This window comes from Panthera onca, chromosome D4 (genome assembly GCF_046562875.1).
Source record: "Panthera onca isolate mPanOnc1 chromosome D4, mPanOnc1 haplotype 2, whole genome shotgun sequence".
Lineage (NCBI taxonomy): Eukaryota > Metazoa > Chordata > Mammalia > Carnivora > Felidae > Panthera > Panthera onca.
Window position 1 is genome coordinate 6,591,978 of NC_138351.1, and position 18,350 is coordinate 6,610,327.

Genomic DNA, 18,350 nt, shown 5'->3' on the forward strand with positions numbered 1-18,350 from the left:
AACATCTATATTAGGTTGGCCTTCTGTGTAGGAAAATAGAAATACGAATCCCTATAGGTTTCTCTAACAGAGGCCACTCAGTCCAAGGAGGTGCAGAGAATTCTAGAAATGACATGCATCGGTGATGTCTACCATGTTACATGCCTTTATCCAAACCTCTTCCTATCCCACTGGAAATCTCTTACTACCCAGCATGGTTTTCTGTTTAGTCTCATGGCCACAGTAAACCTTCTGGAAGGAGAACAGCTTTCCAATTGGAACATCGGTATTCCTTCCTCTCCTGATGGCCTCACCCTCCAGTCCCCTGACTCAATTCCCAAGCACTTTGGCCCTTGAATGGCTCTTATTGACAATTTGACCTCCCTTTATTCCTGTCACTACCCCTCTGCCCCCTTTAACAGAAAACACTATTCAATGACAGTGTAAGAAGACCCATCAAAAATAGAACCCAAGTCACTGTTAGAAGACTCACTATAAAATATCAAAACCAAATTTGCAAAATCAAAGCTCACATTAGAAGCCAGACCTCCCAAGGCCAAAGAAACTCCTTGACTGACAAATATACTAATATAGCCCCTTTCCAAGGAAATTCTTCCTCTACTACGACACTCTGTCCCCTGCTCAACCTTCTGTAGAAACAGAAACTTAACTAATCTAAAACACAACAGCTGCCAACATCTGGGGCTGAAAAGCCCATTGGAAGGATGAGGCGGGATGTTTTGCCACTCAGATGGGTTTTGGAGACATCCAGATTGTCCACTGGGTCTCTTCGGGGCCCTTCGCCCAAAATTTAGTCCACAGCCTTCATAAGACTATGCATCAGGGCAAAGGAAATCTCAAAGATCTCCTCCACAAATATTTACGGCAATGATGACAACCAGATCTTTTGCACAACCAGAAATGGGGATCTTGTGCTCTTATTTCTGTGCTTTTGTGTGATGCATGGCTGAAGTTTTAGAATTCAAGCTCTCTGTTTGTGTCTGTCTGTATGTTTTCATGTCTGTGAATACATGATAGTTACCTACCTTTGGATGGTATTACAAAATTAGAACATAAATTTCTTAAAAGGACTCCTTCTCTGATTGCTCTAAAGGTGAACACTTCACACTAGAGTTCTGAGAAATTCAGGGAATTGAGCTTCTGATATTTTCATATACTTTAAAAAGAAGTACTCTAATGAAACTAACTCAAAGATTTTTTAAAATTCAAGTTCACCTAATTTATGTAAATCTTTGGCAAACAGGACTAGTTTGATACTGTTGGTTGAATAAAAATGGCTACGTTTTCAGTGTCCTGCGTTTTTATTCTATTCGGACGTATTTCCCCTAAACTTACAAAGGTTTCCTGATTAGGGGCACCTGGATGGCTCAGTCAGTTGAGTTTCCAACTCTTGATTTCAGCTCAGGTCATCAGGCTTTGCAGAGAGCAATAAAATAACAATAACAATAATAATAATAAATACTTTTAAAACAACAAAAAATAAAGTTTTCTGGGTTAAATAAATCAGCATTGTAGCTACCAGATGCTTCAGATTATTAAAAATGTGCGTTTGTGTTTAACCAAATTGAACCATTCTTCCGACCAAACTTATTTCAACAGTACTTACGATTCGTAGTATGAAAATAGTTTCCAATCTCTTTAGATAACTTAAAACCTTAAACTTATGCTAAACTGAGCTGATAGTATCCTGTGGAAGGGTGCCTGGGTGGCTCAGGTGGTTAAGAGTCTGACTCTTGGTTTAGGCTCAGGTCATGATCTCACGGTTCATGAGATAGAACCCCACATCGGGTTCTATCCCCACATCTGCACTGACAGTGCGGAGCCTGGGATTCTCTCTCTCCCTCTCTCTCAGCCCCTGTTCCCCTCTCTCTCTTGAAAGAAATAAATAAAACTTTTTAAAAAATAGTATTCTTTGGGTACCCAAGTCACTTATAAACAAGATAAAATACTGAAAATTAATTACTAAGCATAATTTTAATTTTATGTGCTTTTTATCTCTTCAGTTTTACATGGTACAGAGAGGCTACAGTCTCTTTACTTACCGTAACATTTTATATTAGTATTTCTCTTTTTCATCTATGGCACCCCTCTTTTCAGATGCCTGATCTCCAGGTCTCTAAAACAGTCGATCTGAGAACTGAGGTCAAGAGATGCACCATCAGGGGCGCCTGGGGGGGGTTTCAGTCAGTTGAGCGTCCGACTTCGGCTCAGGTCATGATCTCGTGGTCCGTGAGTTCGAGCCCCATGTCGGGCTCTGTGCTGACGGCTCAGAGCCAGGAGTCTGCTTCGGATTCTGTGTCCCTCTCTTGCTCTGCCCCTCCCTCACTCATGCTCTGTCTCTCTCTCTCTCAAGAATAAATAAAACATTTTAAAAAATTTTTTAAAGAGAGAGAGAGAGAGAGATGCACCATCAATTTATTTAAGAAACAATTTCATAATTAAGCAGTTATACTTCAGGAACATTTTGAACTCCTACTATCTGGGGGGATAACTTTAGAACACTAGCAAAGATGCAGAAAAATGCACACAATTCCCTGCACAAAGTTCCCAATTTCTCCTAATATTTCTATTTTAGTTCCTAACTTATGGTATAATTTATAATTCCTTCCTTATAGTTTTTGAGGTTGGCCTTGAGTTTACAACACATATTTTTAAGTAATCTAAAGCCACCTTGAAATAACATTACACCACTTCACGTGTAGCCCAGGGACCTTATAACAGAGTGTTGCCAGTTCTTTCCCCTCCTCCCTGGGACATCCTTGTCATTCATTTCACTGATCCAGATTCTGTAACTACATAACACATTGTTAGTATTGTCACTTTAAACAGTTATCTTTTAGAAATCAATTAAGAATCAGAAAACTCAAGGATTCCATTTTACCTTCATTCCTTCCTTCCTGGAAGCTCCTCCTTTATGTAGATCCAACTTTCTAATCTTTATCAGTTTGGTCATGTTTAATGTTTGCGATAATGTTGGTGCCAGAGGTTTCAAATGCCTCTAGTGTTCTTGTTCTTGTCTCCCCTCTTGACTTTGGGCTTCCCTAAGTACTCTTCTTCAGAGAGAATCCTTGTCTTCCTGTTCTTTTGGCTATAATTCACTCTTACTAGATTGGTGTCATGGTAGACTGTTGGTGTCATGGTAGGCTTTGGTGTCATGGTAGGCTTTGGTGTCATGGTAGGTTGTTGGTGTCATGGTAGACTGTTGGTGTCACGGCAGGTTGTTGGTGTCATGGCAGGTTGTTGGTGTCATGGCAGGTTGTTGGTATCATGGTAGACTTTCAGGGAGAGAAAGCATTCTAGAACTTGCCAGGGAGTCCAAGTCTATAGTGGGCCTCTGTCTGGGGCTGTGACCTTCACAGATTTTTGTGACTCTGCTGCAGGGACATATCTCTCTGCCTGTGCCCCTGCTCCTTTCCGTAACTGCAGCATTCCCTATCTATTTCTTGAAGCTCTATCACCTGTCGATGTCTTTTACCCACCCACCCCCCTACATGAGAAAGGAAGGATGCAGGGGGCTGAAGTGGGGGATTATTTAGTCCCTAACTGGGATAAGATTTCAGAAATGCACTCTGGCCAAGTTCTTTCTCCTGGAGAGTATCCTTCTGCTCTATAGAAAGCTCTGCTCATGTTTCCAAACAATTCCTGTCTCCCACCACCTCCTCCTTGCATTCAGCCCCCTCCAGAGCCACCAGGGCATCTCACTCTTCACCATGAGAGCCTGTAAGAGTCCTGACGGAGAAGCCCCAAGACTGTGGCCTCCAGGATTTTCTCATTCTCAATGAGTCGCACAGCCTCCAGCGATTTGTCAGAATTATCATTTAAGTCTTCCTACCAATACAGGGCTACAGTGGTGCCTGCCACAGAGCTCAGGAAGCAGCAAGCAGGTCTCAGTTCCTAGCTTTCTGCCTGTGCCTGTCTCTCCAGCCTTGCGGGTAGCAATTAGCCTTGAAGCCTTGGTTCTCTGATGAGTCCGAGAAAAGCTATTGATTTCCAACCTGTCCAGAATTTTCTTATTGTAAGGATAAAAGCGATGACTTCTAGAAGTTGCTTCCCTTAATACTAACATCTCATATAACCATGGTACATCTGTAATACTAAGAAATCAACATTGGTACTATACTGTTAACTAAACTACAGATTTTATTCAGATTTCACCAGTTTTTCCACTAATGTCCTTTTTCTCTCCCAGAATCCAAATAAGGATAACGCATAGAATTTCGTTATGTATCAGCTCAGTGATCCTTAATCGGTGATACTCTCACAGCCTTTCCTTGCTTTTCATGACTTTTCCCGTTTGAAGTTCTCTCCCTTAGATTTTTCTGACACTTTCCATTGATTAGACTGAGGCTATGGTTTGGACCAAGTGTGGCACGAAGGTGAGAACCCCCACGGGGTACATGACGTCAACATGACTAACCACCGGGGGTGTTAGCTTGATCGTGGGTTTTGGTGGTGCCCGCCAGACTTCTCCTCTATAAAGCTACATTTTCTTTTCTCAAAAGTGTCTATCAATTAGAAGCCAATCACTAAACCCAGTGCACACTCAAGAGGAAGGGAGTTAAGCTCTACTTCTTTGAGTCAGGAATATTTGCATCCGTATTATTAATAATTTTTCTGTTATTTATTTTTATGGTCAATAATTTATATTTACATGGATGCATGGACATTTATCTTATTCTTTGAGATATGACCCAGGGTTTGTGTTTTATTTTAACAAATAAAAATTTGTTAAGAATTTTCTAGTTTAACCTTTGTTTGAGCTTATAGCTTATTCAGTCTGCGTCTGTCCTAAGTGATGCTGAGCTCTTATTTCTTCCCGTGGATGCCCGTCCCTTTTTAGATTTCCTGTTGCTTGTTTTTCTGTAATCTCAGTTCTCTGATGAGCTTGCAAAAAGTAATTAATTTCCAGCAACGCTCTTGCCAGCTCTCTATGTCTCTGAAGTCATTTGCTAGACTGATATCTGTCAAAAACACCTTTCCATTTATCCATAAAAATGTCCAGAAAAATCTCTGATAAATCATGATCCAAGAGCTCCTATGAGAATAATGGGTGTATAATTACAATATAATTTCTGACTCATTGGTTCTGTGTGCTTTGAAATGTTTTGATCCAGGCTGGTGCCATTAAAGAAGATAAAAATAGAGAGATTACTTCTTAGCGTCACTTCAGTTCTCTCCCTCTGCCTCCATCCCATTTCTGCCTCACTCACAAAACCTATTACACACACGGACCATGGCTCTTGGCTTGTTTTACATCCGCACTATCAATCATGCTCTTTGGCCTTACAGCAATATGCTCACTCCCTACTTTGTCCTCAGTGGAGAATATAGTAAATTACCAAAAACAGAAAGCTCACATTACTCCCATAAAGTGTAGTTAACAAGCAGGGGGAATGTTCATGCAGCACCCTCATCAATCAGCCCCATGCCAAGGCATAACAGTAAATATCAATGGCAAAAAAATAAAGGCTTTTAAACTGGGCACACTCCCAGGATCTTAGGAATAAAGGCAACATGCTTTTAGGACTCAAGAGAGGTGGAAAGGTTGAAACAGGTCAGGAAGAGTAAAACTAACACTATCTCATAGATATGAACAACAACCTTAGGAAAAATCCATTACATAATACACCTCATAGATGCTGATGAATTAGCATGGAAATGTACTGTCTTGTATGATAGAAAAATACTATAAAAATGTTGGGGCGCCTGGGTGGCTCAGTTGGCTAAGCATCCAACTCTTGATTTCAGCTTAGGTCATGATCTCAGAGGTCGTGGGTTTGAGTCCCATGTCAGACTCTACACTGACAGCATGGAGTCTGCTTGGAATTCTCAGTCTCTCTCTCTCTCTCTCTCTCTCTCTCTCTCTCTCTTTCAAAAGTAAACTTTTCATTTTATTTTATCTTATTATATTTTATTTATTTTTTTAATTTACATCCAACTTAGCATATAGTGCAACAATGATTTCAGGAGTAGATTCCTTCATGCCCCTTAACCATTTAGCCCACCCCCCTCCCACAAACCCCTCCAGTAACACTCTGTTTGTTCTCCACATTTAAGAGTCTCTTACGTTTTGTCCCCCTCCCTGTTTTTATATTATTTTTGCTTCCCTTCCCTTATGTTCAGCTGTTTTGTATCTTAAAGTCCTCAGATGAGTGAAGTCAACAAACTTTTTTTTTTTAAAGACACTATAAAAATGTATTCTGGGAAGGGATCCAATATGGCAGCAAAGAAAGACCCTAAACTGATCTCCTCCTACAGACACACCAAATCTACAGCTATGTATGGGTAATTTCTCTGTGAAAAAGATGTGAAATCTAGATGAACTGCTTCCCCACAACAAAGGATAAAAGAATCTCGAGACATGTAGGAGAGGCAGAGACATAGGTCTTCACACCAAAAAAAAACTCAACCCCCAGTGTCCCAACACACGATAGGGAGGGATCTCACCAGTCTAGTGCTTCTTCTGGAAGAGCGAGGGGTTGGTGCCTGACATCAGGCACCCCAACCCTTGTGATCTGCAGCAGAGAGATGAACTCCCAAAGATGCCTGGCTTAGAAAACCATGGAGGCTGCCATCCCAGGAACCCAAGTGCTACAGGAAACAGAGATTCTCCTTTTAAATGGCTCCTGGTCGGTCTCACTCACCGGGGGAGCCTGTTCAAAAGCACCAATTTTAAAAGCGCCTAGACTGTTCGTCAAAGTCTCTGAGACCCTTGCTCACCTGAGGGTATGTGCCGGAGGGGCAGGGGAGAGTCAGGGGCCTCTCTGGAGGCTCTGGCAGACACCGTTTGTGGGCTTTCCACCTACTCTGCTGGCACAGGTGGGCACACCTGTGCCTGACTAGGGCTAGTTCACTCCCTGACGAGGGCAGGTTAGCAGGACGAGTCGTGGCATCTTCCTGCCCCCAGCCTGGGACCTGGGACAGGGCGATCTTTTGCAGCATTGCTGAAAGCCATGAGTGCATGCATTCAAGGCATTTTCCTGTTCTCTTTCTGAAGCCAGAGAGCGTGCTTCGCCCCCTACACATACCAGCTGCCTTGCTAAAGCCAGTAGGCATGTGCAAACCACACAAGAGATGCCCCTTGTTTGCATGGCCCTGGTGGCCAAGGGAGTCAGCACTGCTAGGCTCCAGGGGACTATAACAATTGGAAAGACACTCCTTGGCAGGTCAACTGCCCCAGGGCACAGACAGAAACACACCCCCGGTCTTCCTGTGAAAAAGATCGATTTACTTACCCTTCAACCTGAGGGACAAGCTTCAGGTTTCTCAGACTCCCAGGGAATAGAAGCGGGGAGACACCATCCCTGGGCACCCCACTGGCCTCACTATAGCTCTGCCAAACATCCCAGAAAGGACCTTATATATTTATCTAGGGCCCTGATGTTTTAAACCATCACCCAGGGACACCTCCAGGTTCCCCAATCTGGAGTCCAGCTGGGTTTATGATTGTGGCCCTACAGGACTATAAATATATTCACACTTTAAAAGCTTCTGCCTGAGGGTCTGGCTTCCAATCAGCCTGAAACTAAGGGTTAAATTAGATTCCTCTCCTTGGAACATTGCCAGATCTTGGCACCCCCTCAACAGTGGCAGCATATCAAAATAAATCTGCCTGTTTAGACAATGACAAAAGGTAGGAAACAACCAAGAACTAGGACAAGAGTGAGCGAGAGAATTCATCTTTACACGTGGCAACTCCTTCAAGACTGAAAAGTTGTTGTTTTGCCAAATATAGGGAAACACAGAAAGTCCAACAAAACGAGGAAATGGAGAAATATGTTCCAAATAACAGAATAAGACAAAACTTCAGAAAAACCTTAATGATATGGAGATAAGTAATCTACATGTAATGACTCCAATTTACTGGTCATAAAGATGCTCATCGAACCTAGGAGAAGAATGCATGAACACAGTGGGTACTTCAACAGAAATAGGAAGTGTGAGAAGGTACCAACTAGAAGTCACAGAGTTGAAGAATACAATAATTAAACTGAAAAGTACACTACAGAGGTTCAACAGTAGACTGGATGAAACAGAAGATAGGGTCTGAGAGCTGGAAGACAAAGCATTAAAATTCACCCAGCTAGCATGGCAAAATGAGAAACGAATTTAAAATATTAAAGATAACTGGGCACCTGGGTGGCTCAGTTGGTTAAGCATCTGACTTTGGCTCGGGTCATGATCTTGCAGTTCATGAGTTTGAGCCCTGCATGGGGCTCTGTGTTGACATCTCGGAGTCTGGAGCCTGCTTTGGATTCTGTGTCTCCCTCTCTCTCTGCCTCTCCCCTGCTCATGGTCTGTTTCTCTCTCTCTCTCTCTCTCTCTCTCTCTCTCTCTCTCAAAAATAAACAAACATTAAAAATATATACATTAAAGATAACTTAAGAAACCTGTGGGACAACATCAAGCAAAATAATGTTCAAATTAAAGGGGTCCCAAAAGGAGGAGAGAGAGAGAAAGGTGCCAAAAACTCATTTGAAGAAATCACGGCTGAAAACTTTCCTGACCTGGAGAAGAACACACACATCCAGGTCCAGGAACCACAGGGAGTTTCAAATATAAAAAAAGAGCCCAACAGCAAGACACATTATAAGTAGAATGTCAAAAGTTAGAAAGAATATAAAAAGCAGCAAAAAAAAAAAAAAATTGTGCACCAGGGAAACCCCATTACACTATCAGCAGATTATTCAGCACAAATTCTGTAGGCCAGAAGAGAGTAGCATGACATATTCAAAGTGCAGAAAGAAAAAAAATCTTCCAACCAAGAATACTCTACCCAACAAGGTCATTATTCAGAATTAATAGGGAGATTTAGAGTTTTCCAAATAAGCAACAATAAAGGAGTTCATTACCGCTAAACTGGCCTTACAAGAGATGTTTAAGGGACTTTTATTTAAACTGAAAAGTAATGGCATAGTTAATAACAAGAAAATATGTTAAATTCTTAACAGAAAAGATAATATATAGTATATACACAGCAAAGATAGTGAAAAAATTACTTATAAAGCTAGTATGAATGTTAAAAGACAAAAATAGTAAAATTAACAAGAACTACAATACTTATTTAAGAGATCCATAAAATAAAAAGAGGTAAATGTGACATCAAAAGCATTAAACGTGTGGGGAAAGAAGTAAAAATGCAGATCTTTAAAATATGTTCACATTTAAGTTAGTGGCAACATAAAACAGATGATTATATGCATAAGGTGTTATAGGTGACACTCATAGTAACCACAGGAAAGTAACTGTAGTAAATATATAAAAGAAAATGAGAAGGGAATCTAAGTGTAGCACTAAAGAAAGACGTCATATCACAAGGGAAGAGAGAAAAAGGAAAAGAGAGAAAGAACAGAGAGGAAGTACAGAAAGAGCCAGGAAAAAACCAAAATGGCAATAGTACATACCTATCAACAATTACTTTGATGTAAACGCACTAAATTCTCCAATCAAAAGACATAGACTGGCAGAATAAATTTAAAAAAAAACAAACAACAAACAGGACTCATCTCCACGCTGCCTATAGAAGAGTCACTTCAAAAGAGGTTAGAGTGGGAAAGAGCCAAAGCATAAGAGACTCTTAAAAACTGAGAACAAACTGAGGGTTGATGGAGGGCGGGAGGGAGGGGAGGGTGGGTGATGGGCATTGAGGAGGGCACCTGTTGGGATGAGCACTGGGTGTTGTATGGAAACCAATTTGACAATAAATTTCATATATTGGGGGAAAAAAAGAGTCACTTCAGAAACAAGGACACACAGAGACTAAATGTGAAATGGAAAGAATAGAAAAAGATGTTCCACACAAATGGAAGTGAAAAGAAAACCAGTGTGTCTGTTCTCTTATCAGACAAAATAGACTTTGAAAGAAAGACTATATTTTAAAAGAAAACAAGGAAAGGCATTACGTAATGATAAAAGGCACAAGCCAACCAGAAGACATAACACAAATATGAGGGCACCTGGGTGGATCAGTCAGTTAAACATCACACTCAGTTTCAGCTCAGGTCCTGATCTCACGGGTAGTGAGATCGAGCCCCACATCAGGCTCTGTGCTGACAGCGTGGAGCCTGCTTGGGATTCTTTCTCTCCCTCTCTTTGCCACTCCCTGCTCTCTCTCTCAAAATAAATAAATAAAATTGAGAAAAAACATTTTTTAAAAACACAAATACGTATCGACATACCTCAGGAGCACCAAAATGTATAAAACAAATATTTACAGACCTAAAGAGGGAAAGGGACAGTGATACAATAATTACACTATACAACACAGGACTGATACAATACAGGACTTTAATACGTCATTTACATCAATGGATAGGTCATCCACACAGAAAATCAGTAAGAAAACATCGACCTTAAATGACCCATATGTATTGGGATGAACAGATAAAGATGTCATGCACACACACACATGCACACGTGCATACACACACACACTAGAATACTACTCAGCCATAAAAAATAATGAAATCTTGCCATTTGCGACAACATGGATAGACCTAGGGCGTATTCCGCTCGATGAAATAAGCCAGACAAGTACCACATGATTTCACTTATATGTGGAATCAAAAACCAAAACAAACAAACAAAACAAAACAAAACTCAGACTCATAGATGCAAAGAAGAGATTGGTGCCTATCAAGGGGAGGAGTGTGGAAGCTGGGGGGAGACGAGGAGCTACAGGGCTGGGGGGGGTGGGGAGGGGCTGTGGTCCAGCCTGCTCTTCTTCTGTCCCCTCCCCCTCCCTCAGGGGCCCTTTGTGACCAGGCCACGGCTCTGTGATGTGAGCCTGGGGCTCTTGTCCCCAAGTACAAGCTCAGCGCTCAGTTGCACGAGGACAGTAGTGGGACCAGGAACTAACGCTTCGAGTAAGGAGATGGAGAATATTCTCTTCGCTCTGAGAAGCATTAGCGCTGGTTGGCTGAGCTCCAGCCTCCCCTCCTGGACAACCCAGACCATCTTCTGCTTCCTGTGTGGACTGTCGTTCTTCCTCCTGTTGATCTTCGGCTTCCAGACCGATCCAACACCCTCAGCACCACGAAGGAAACGCAGAAGCAGCAGAAAGGTAAGGAACCTTGGCCGGGACCCAGCAGAGAGGAGGATTCCGTCTTCTTTTCTATTATCGTTTCCACTTTTCTGAGTCACTGGGGAGACTCCCGAGCTGGGAAAGAGCAGAACGGGTGTTCTCGGGGAAGAAGAGAGCACCATCCTCCCAGGCCAGGCCAGGCCAGACCAGGCAGGGGTTAGAGGGGCAGGAGGGCTTCTCCCAGGAGGTCTCGGGCCAGGAGGCCGGGTGTGGCAGAGGGCTCCTGGGCCGCGGCCCCAACACAGTGACCGGAGGACTGGAGGCCCAGAGCTCCATCCCCGGGGGAGGACAGGCTGCTGGGCACCGGGCCGGCAGCCACCTTCCCGGGGCAGGTGTCTCAGGAGAGCTGGCCTCGTTGGGGCCGATCGAGGGCGGCTCCGAACCCAGGAGGCCCCGAGCAGGGGCGGCAACAGGGCTCGGGGCTCGGGAAGCGAGGTGCTTCCTCAAGGCGCTGAGACGCACCCGCAGGTCTGGGAACGTTTCTCGAGCAGAGGAACAGGGACGGAGAGATTTCTCGCATCGAAAATCCGCGCGTCCATTCTTCAAAGTAGAAAAACGGAGAACAGTTTTGTCCACTTTGCAAATGAGGAACAGGAAAGAAAGCCACCCCCCCCACCCCCCCACCCCCCTTGAGTTGAATGTAGGAAGTCGCGCTGTTCATGAACACAGAGCACCTGCAGCCAGAGAGAGAGGCGAGACAGACTGGGGGTCCCGTCCCCCCAACCCCGTGTTCTCTCGTCTCTGCAGCAGGTGGCGCCACGGCGAAGGAGCACCAGAGGCAAGAAAAGCGAGCTCCTGAAAGGTAAGGGGCCGCCGCTGAGCCCTGCGCCCCTGGCGAGTGTCCCTCCTGCTCCGACCGCCCAGCCCCGCCGTCTCCGGGACACCCGCGTCCGTCCCTCAGGAAACAGAGCCCCGGGAGGCTCCCAGGAGGGAGGACGGAACCCCCAGGCCTCCCAGATTCTGGGCCAGAACCAGCCCGAGGGGCCGGACACGGGTGTCGCCCGGCAGGGGCCTGGGACCTCCAGCTCCAGCTGTGGCCAAGTTGTGGAACTTTGCTCAGGTTCCTCGGGGAGGCCGCCCGGCCCTTTCTCCCCCCACAAGGTCACGAGTGGGGAAGCTCTCCGTAAAGGACAAAGCGACCCCCACCGTGGGTCTTGTTGCCACCGTGAGACCACGTGGCCTCGGACACCGATGTTCGGGGCTCCCGAGTCTAATCCCCCAAAGGTGTCCCCTAAAGGGACATCGCGCCCGCCTCCCGTAAGACCCCCGGGACCCCGCCTTCGGCTCTGTGACCGGGTCTCCGGTCTCCAGCTTACAGAAACTGCCTGCAGGAGCTGGAAGGGGTTCGGGACCTGGTTTCCCTTCTGCAGAGGTAAAGAATCTTGCCCCTTCTCTCCCGGGTGGGCCTCTCAGAGCCTCTGGTGGGACCCCAGGGCTGCAGGGGGCGGGGGGGAGCCCTGGGGACGGAGATCGGATAGGGCCCCGGGGGGAGGGACGGCGGGAGCGCTGGGAAGCGGGTGCGGGGGCCCGGCCGTGTCTGCTCCGGGCTGCAGCGCGTGCCTCGTGTCTCCCGCAGCCACTTGGGGCGGCTCTCTGACCAGGGAGGCCTTCATCAGCTCTTGGGGCAAGAAGCCCCTGGGGCCGCGGGCAAAGCAGCACCTGCCGGAGCCCATCAGCCCCGCGGGGAGCCCGCGAGAGATGCCGCGCCCGCCACGGCCCCGCAGGCGTCCCCCACTCTCAACCAACACCCTCCACGCCTGGCCTCCATCCTACCAGTAGGACCTCAAGAAGACCAATCTAACTTAAAGAGAACCCCAGCCGACACAGTCACAGAGAACTCACCTCCAGGCAATTCCCATTTGGCACCTCTCGTTCCGGCCGTCTCAGGCCTTGGCCATGCAAGCTACCCCATCTCGTCCTTGTCCTGGTGGTGGGAAAGCACCAAGTCCTGGTTCTTCCCCATCTGGGCACAGCGCGAGTGCCACCAACAACACCTGACCTGCCACCCAAAAGAGGCTTTGTCCTGGGGTGGCCCTTCCAGAAGGCAGATAGAGACTCGTAACCCCTCATTTGTCAACCCGGATGTCCAGAAGCTGCTGGAGATACTCATCACCAAAAGGGCGGAACAGAAGATTTGGAAGGAGAAAGAAAGGGATGGGTCACTTGTGAGACAGTTGGACTCAGACAACCCCTTGAACTTTGGGGGGACTTTGTGGAAGTTGCTGGGTGCTGAGCAGGACACCACAACCTCACGATCCTTCTGGCACCGGAAAAACAAACTCGAGAAGCTGCCCAGTCCTCGGCGGCTGTCATTCCCCAAGGTCTTGGAGGGCAACTCACAGCAGAAATGCAGCCAGCTCTTCTGGGGTCTCCCCTCTCTGCACAGTGAGTCCCTCAAGGCCTCTGCCTTGGCCTCTAGTTCTCAGCTACACGTTCCCTCTGTTTTGTTCAATGTTATCTCTAATTGCTTGCCAATTCTAATTCAGCAGCAAATATCTTCACGGTTTCCCCCTGCCCCACCCTTGCCCTGCCGTGGGATCCAGCCCCAACCCTCCACGCCAACCGTGTCCCAGCCCCAGGCCCACCTTGCACCCTCTGTCCCAATCAGACCTCCTTCTCCTCCACCCCAGATGAGGACCTATGGGGTACCTGGCCCTCCATCCCAGAAGAAGACACCACCTTTTATTCCAACTGAAATTCAACCTCGGGAACAGCCCTTGTTGCAAAAGCAACCAGAAGGGGAAAGGACGTTACCCTTAGTGCTGAAAATATCTCCCAAAGTCTTAAGCAGTATCCCTCCTAAGCTTCTCCAGGACAGCCAGGCCTCTGAGGCCCACGAGTCCGTTTCCATCTTTCACAGGGATTTTGTCATCTGTGATATCCAGAAGCAAAACCTTCAAAGGAGGCTTAGCAAGGATAAACACCAGGGCAGTCTGGCCCACAGGGTCCAAATGTCTCTGGACCGGATGTGGCCTCAGGGTGAATTCCCGGGGGTGAGTCAGGCACAGGACAAGCAGGGGCTCTCAAGGTCCTTTGCATCTAAATCCAAAAGCAGCCAGGCCACACAGAGGACCAGGTCCAGACACCCTAGAAGTTCCCGTAGGAAGGGCCGAGCAAGGTTTCAACTAGAGGACAACTTTGGTATGGGTCTACAGCGATGTCTGAGAAGGATCCCAACAGATCTCTCCAGGGTCTTGGCCAACTTCCCAGTGAAGGTTCCAGGAACTAGCTCTGAGAAGGATTTAGAAAGATACTTGATGAGGACCTTGAAGAGGGACTCAGGAAAATACTTGGCTAGGAGCCCAGATAAGAAACGTGTAGAAAAAACCTTGAAAGTTCATTTGCGCAAGAAATTGGGACAGATCAGCAAGGGTTTGATCCCCGTGAGTGTACGTCGATCCTGGCTTGTGGCCAACCATATTTTGCCCAAGTGCCACACTCACACGGAAATCAGAAATTTAGCACCCTTGAAGAGTCGGAAACCCTGCGTAAACACCTCCCATGAGCTGTCTTTCCTTAATTCACTCACTCAGCAGATGCTGGAAGCACACATCATAAGGCTTCGGGTGAAGCATAAGTGGGGCCCACCCCTCCGAGCCTTTGAGTCCATAAATCTCAAGCCATATGAAGCTCAACCCTTGCCCTTTCCCCGGTCCCCGTCTCCCTGCTTGGCCACCTGTGTATCTGGGGCCCACTCAAAAGCCAAGTTCTACAAGTTCCTGGGAAAACCATCTCAGCCGTATCCGGGAGAAAAGGGGATAGCAGAAGAGTCTGTTCCCACCTCAGGGAGTTCCCTGCCTGCCCCCTCACCCCCATCTGAGGAAATCCAGAAATCCCTGGAAGGGACCTCACCAGGTGACAGCCATGAGCCCTCAGAGGCCGCTTTACCTGGACAGGAGGGCAGCTCACCTTCTCCGACCTTCACACTCAGCCTCATAAACAGAACCCCTCAGAGTGAGACAGTTATGGGGGCCAAGAAAGGCAATCTGGAGCCAAGTCTAAGTTCAGAAATAGCCAGGAATGAGCTAAGGGCGAAAAGGGGGGCTCAGGCTTCACAAGAGAAGGTAGCAATATTGGAGATGAAGTCCAGGTCCCAATCTTCAGGAGCTGAAGAGGCCAGGGAGACGATGGAGTCTGAGAAGGCCCCTGCTTGGAAAATCATCTTAGGACCCAGGGTGCTGGCCAACAGTCAAACCAGTTATGTGGATCGGAGGAGATTGGGGTCTCCAGGGACTAGTAAAAGCCCCTCACCACCTGCAGAGTTGGTTGCCCAAGAGCCAAAGGAACCAATCCTTAAAACAAAGGTGGCTATTAAGTTTGGGCTCCAAGAGAAGGAAGAGTCAGAGGGCCAGCCTCAAGGCTGTGCCACTGGTGTACTTCTTCAAGGTTGTCCCCGAAACATCGCCCTTCAAGACTTTGCCACCGGCATTCTTGTCCAAGACTTGGACACTGGTGTGCTCCTGCAAGACTCTCACACTGATGTTTTCCTTGCTGAAGACATCTTGAAGTCACCCTCCGGTTCCCAGGGTCAATATTCCAGCAGGGAAACACCAGCTTCCCTGGTGCCAGAAACTGACCTGATATCCAGCCGACCAAGCAGCCAGGGGCAGCAGGAGCCCAGTATACCAAAAGCTGATGAGCCACGTAAGAGCCAGAGCAAGATGACCGCCTCCACTGGTGAGAGAAAAGACCAGAAGAGTCCCGAACTAGAAGGGAATGAAAAAGCGTTTGTAGAACTGAGGGCTTCCCAAGCCAGTAGGCTGAGCCACCCTCCCCAGGTTAGAGGAACAGGAGACAGCCTTGGGAGCAAATGCCTCCAGCCCGTGCCAGAAAAGGGACAGATTTTTCCAGAAAGCCACTTTAGAAAAAAGATGAGGTACTTTCTGCATTGTCTTCATCTCAATAAAAAAGGCAAAGGACTGGAAGATCCCCTTCAAAAAGGCAATCCTGCATCAGCCACTGTCCAGGGCCTGGGACCAGTAAGAAGCAGATCGGTTGTGGGCGGCAAAGCTGTTGAAACTCAGACGATTGTGACAACTGTGGGACAGATCCTGGTGGAGAAACTGGGACTCCACCAAGGACTTCATGCCTCAGAGGTAAATCAGCACAAAGAATTCCAGGGCCCAGTGGGTTCCCCTACCCAGACCAGAGGAGGGAGATGAGAGAGACGGCCTCCAATCACCAGGCCACCCCCAAGTCCCACAGCTGTCCTAACAAGAGCCAACGAACCAGAGACAGGGATGGCAGGCCAACCTTCCCACCCAGGGAGCCAGGGTCCCCAAGCGGGCCCTGCCACCATAAGCCGATGGTGGCAGGAGCCTCAGATCACATCCACCGTCACCCAGTACGCAGTCTTCAAAAATGTGGCTCATCCCATCAAGCAGCGGGTGCTTCTCACGCCTTTCCTGGTAGGAAAGCTTTTCTTCAAGAAAAAATTGAGTATATGCAGAGAAACCTGTTTTTTTCTCAGGTTAGCACATCCTCTGTGTGCCAATGGCTTCTTCCCACCACAATTTTTATTTTCCCAAAATATATATATATTTTTTAATTTTTCTCATGAGAGGAGCTGGCCTCTGTCTGTGCCCCGCGGGGCGGGCGGGGGGGGGGGGGGGGGGGAGGAAGGGGAGGATCCAGGCATGCTCTCCCCCAGTGCCTGCTTTGGCTCCCAGAAGGAATGGAGCCCTGGGAGGAGGGAGGAGGGTGGCCACGTGGTATACTCTCTCTCTCTACCTTGACCTTGGGCGGCTGTAGGGGAGGGTCTGAAGGGGCAGAAACCCCTCGGCTCCTCCGGGGCGCCTGGAAGACAGCCTCAGGCGTCAGAGCCGGGGGCGAGTTTGGAGGCCAGGTTGGCCCTGACGGCAGCGGTGGGAGGAATCCTGCCCCCACCCCCACCCCCAACCCGTCGCCTGCCCCGGGACCCCTGATGGGGCTGGGGTGCAGATCGGCCGGGAGCCGCCCTTGGCTCAGCGTCACCCCCCTGCTTTCTCACACTCTGAACCAGCGCGGGACGAGGACGTGCTCCCGCCCCGGGGAGCTAGCGGGTGGGGGGCGCAGAGGCCGCGAGGGACCGGCGCGCCCTGCCCCGGGGTGCGGTGACGGTGACCCAGGAGCCCGCGGTGCCCACTGCCACCTGCAGGCCCCGAGGAGAGGAGCCTTTCCTGCGGTTCACCCCCAAGGTCCCCGCCCCACCCCCGCTGCGGCCGCGGAGCCCGGGGGGGGGGGGGGGGGGGGGGGGGGGGAGGGGAGGGTAAGGGAGGCCGCCGGGGCCCCTCCGCAGACGGCCAGGCTGGCACAGGAGGCCCGGCCGGGCAGGTGCCCTTCTGAGCAGTCTGGGGGCCCCGGGCGGACTGGGACTTAAGGAATGGCCCAAGGCCCCGGGACGGGTGGGGGTCAGGGTGGGGGTACTCACTGGCGTGGTGCGGAGTCCCACCCCAGGAGGGACCCTGAAGACCGCCGCAGGGGTGGCCTTGCCCCCACGCGGGTCAGGACCCCGCAGGTGGGCCTGGAACCCGGTGCAGGGGCAGCGGGCACAGGCCTGCTCGGGCACAGCTTCTCTCCGGGGAAGCAGTGGGGGGCCAGCAGTGACAGTGCGGCCAGGACCTGGGGGGTCGGGGGGAGGGGAGACCAGGACAGAGAGCACCCGGGTCCTCTGGAGTTCAGGACAGGGTGACCTGGAGCAGGGTCCCTGAGTCTGGCTGCCCCCGGGTCCTCTCGGCGGCACCGAGAGGTGGACGCGGACCCCACAGGCCCCTCCAGAGAAGGGCCACAGGCAGGATGCCGAGGGAGCAGCAGGAGACAGGAAGGAGCGAGTCCCCTGTGCCCTCCTCCTGCCGGTGGTGCAGTAAGGCGGGAAAGGACGCCCCGCACTGTGAGACCCCCACAGAGATCTCTAATAGAGACCCCACACACAGACCTCCACAGAGACCTCCCACAGAGACCTACACCAAGAGCTCACACAGAGACCTCTGACGGAGACCCACGCAGATCTCTCAGAGAGCTCTGACCGAGGCCAGTATACAGGGACTACCCACAAAGACCTCCCGCCCAGATCTTACACAGAGACCTCTCAAAGAGACCTCCTACAGAAACACCTCAGAGATCACAGATCTTACCACAGACACCGCACAGTCCACGCACAGGCCCCCCCAGTGCCCCACAGACAGACCTTGAACAGAGGCCTCACCCCCATCCTTACAAGGCCGAGGCGCCACTCAGTGACAGGCCCTCTGAGTGGATCCGAAGCCACTTAGCAAGTTGGGTGTAGGGA

At 48.9% G+C, this 18,350-nt stretch overlaps 1 protein-coding gene across 1 annotated transcript; it reads left to right on the forward strand.

The window, feature by feature from the left end:
* Positions 1 to 10,767: 10,767 nt before the first annotated feature.
* Positions 10,768 to 16,640, forward strand: LOC132674270 (spermatogenesis-associated protein 31E1-like). The gene is made up of 4 exons (XM_078436072.2): positions 10,768 to 11,062; positions 11,831 to 11,885; positions 12,395 to 12,455; positions 12,660 to 16,640. The coding sequence occupies exons 1-4, from the start codon at positions 10,874 to 10,876 to the stop codon at positions 16,243 to 16,245; spliced, it is 3,891 nt and encodes a 1,296-aa protein (XP_078292198.2). The 5' UTR covers positions 10,768 to 10,873; the 3' UTR covers positions 16,246 to 16,640.
* The last annotated feature ends 1,710 nt before the right edge of the window (positions 16,641 to 18,350 follow it).

Coding starts and splice junctions, on each gene's coding strand:
- LOC132674270 (XM_078436072.2), top strand. CDS start 10,874: ATGGAGAATATTCTCTTCGCTCTGAGAAGCATTAGCGCTGGTTGGCTG. Junction 11,886..12,394: donor GAAAAGCGAGCTCCTGAAAG/GTAAGGGGCCGC, acceptor TCCGGTCTCCAG/CTTACAGAAACTGCCTGCAG. Junction 12,456..12,659: donor CTGGTTTCCCTTCTGCAGAG/GTAAAGAATCTT, acceptor TGTCTCCCGCAG/CCACTTGGGGCGGCTCTCTG.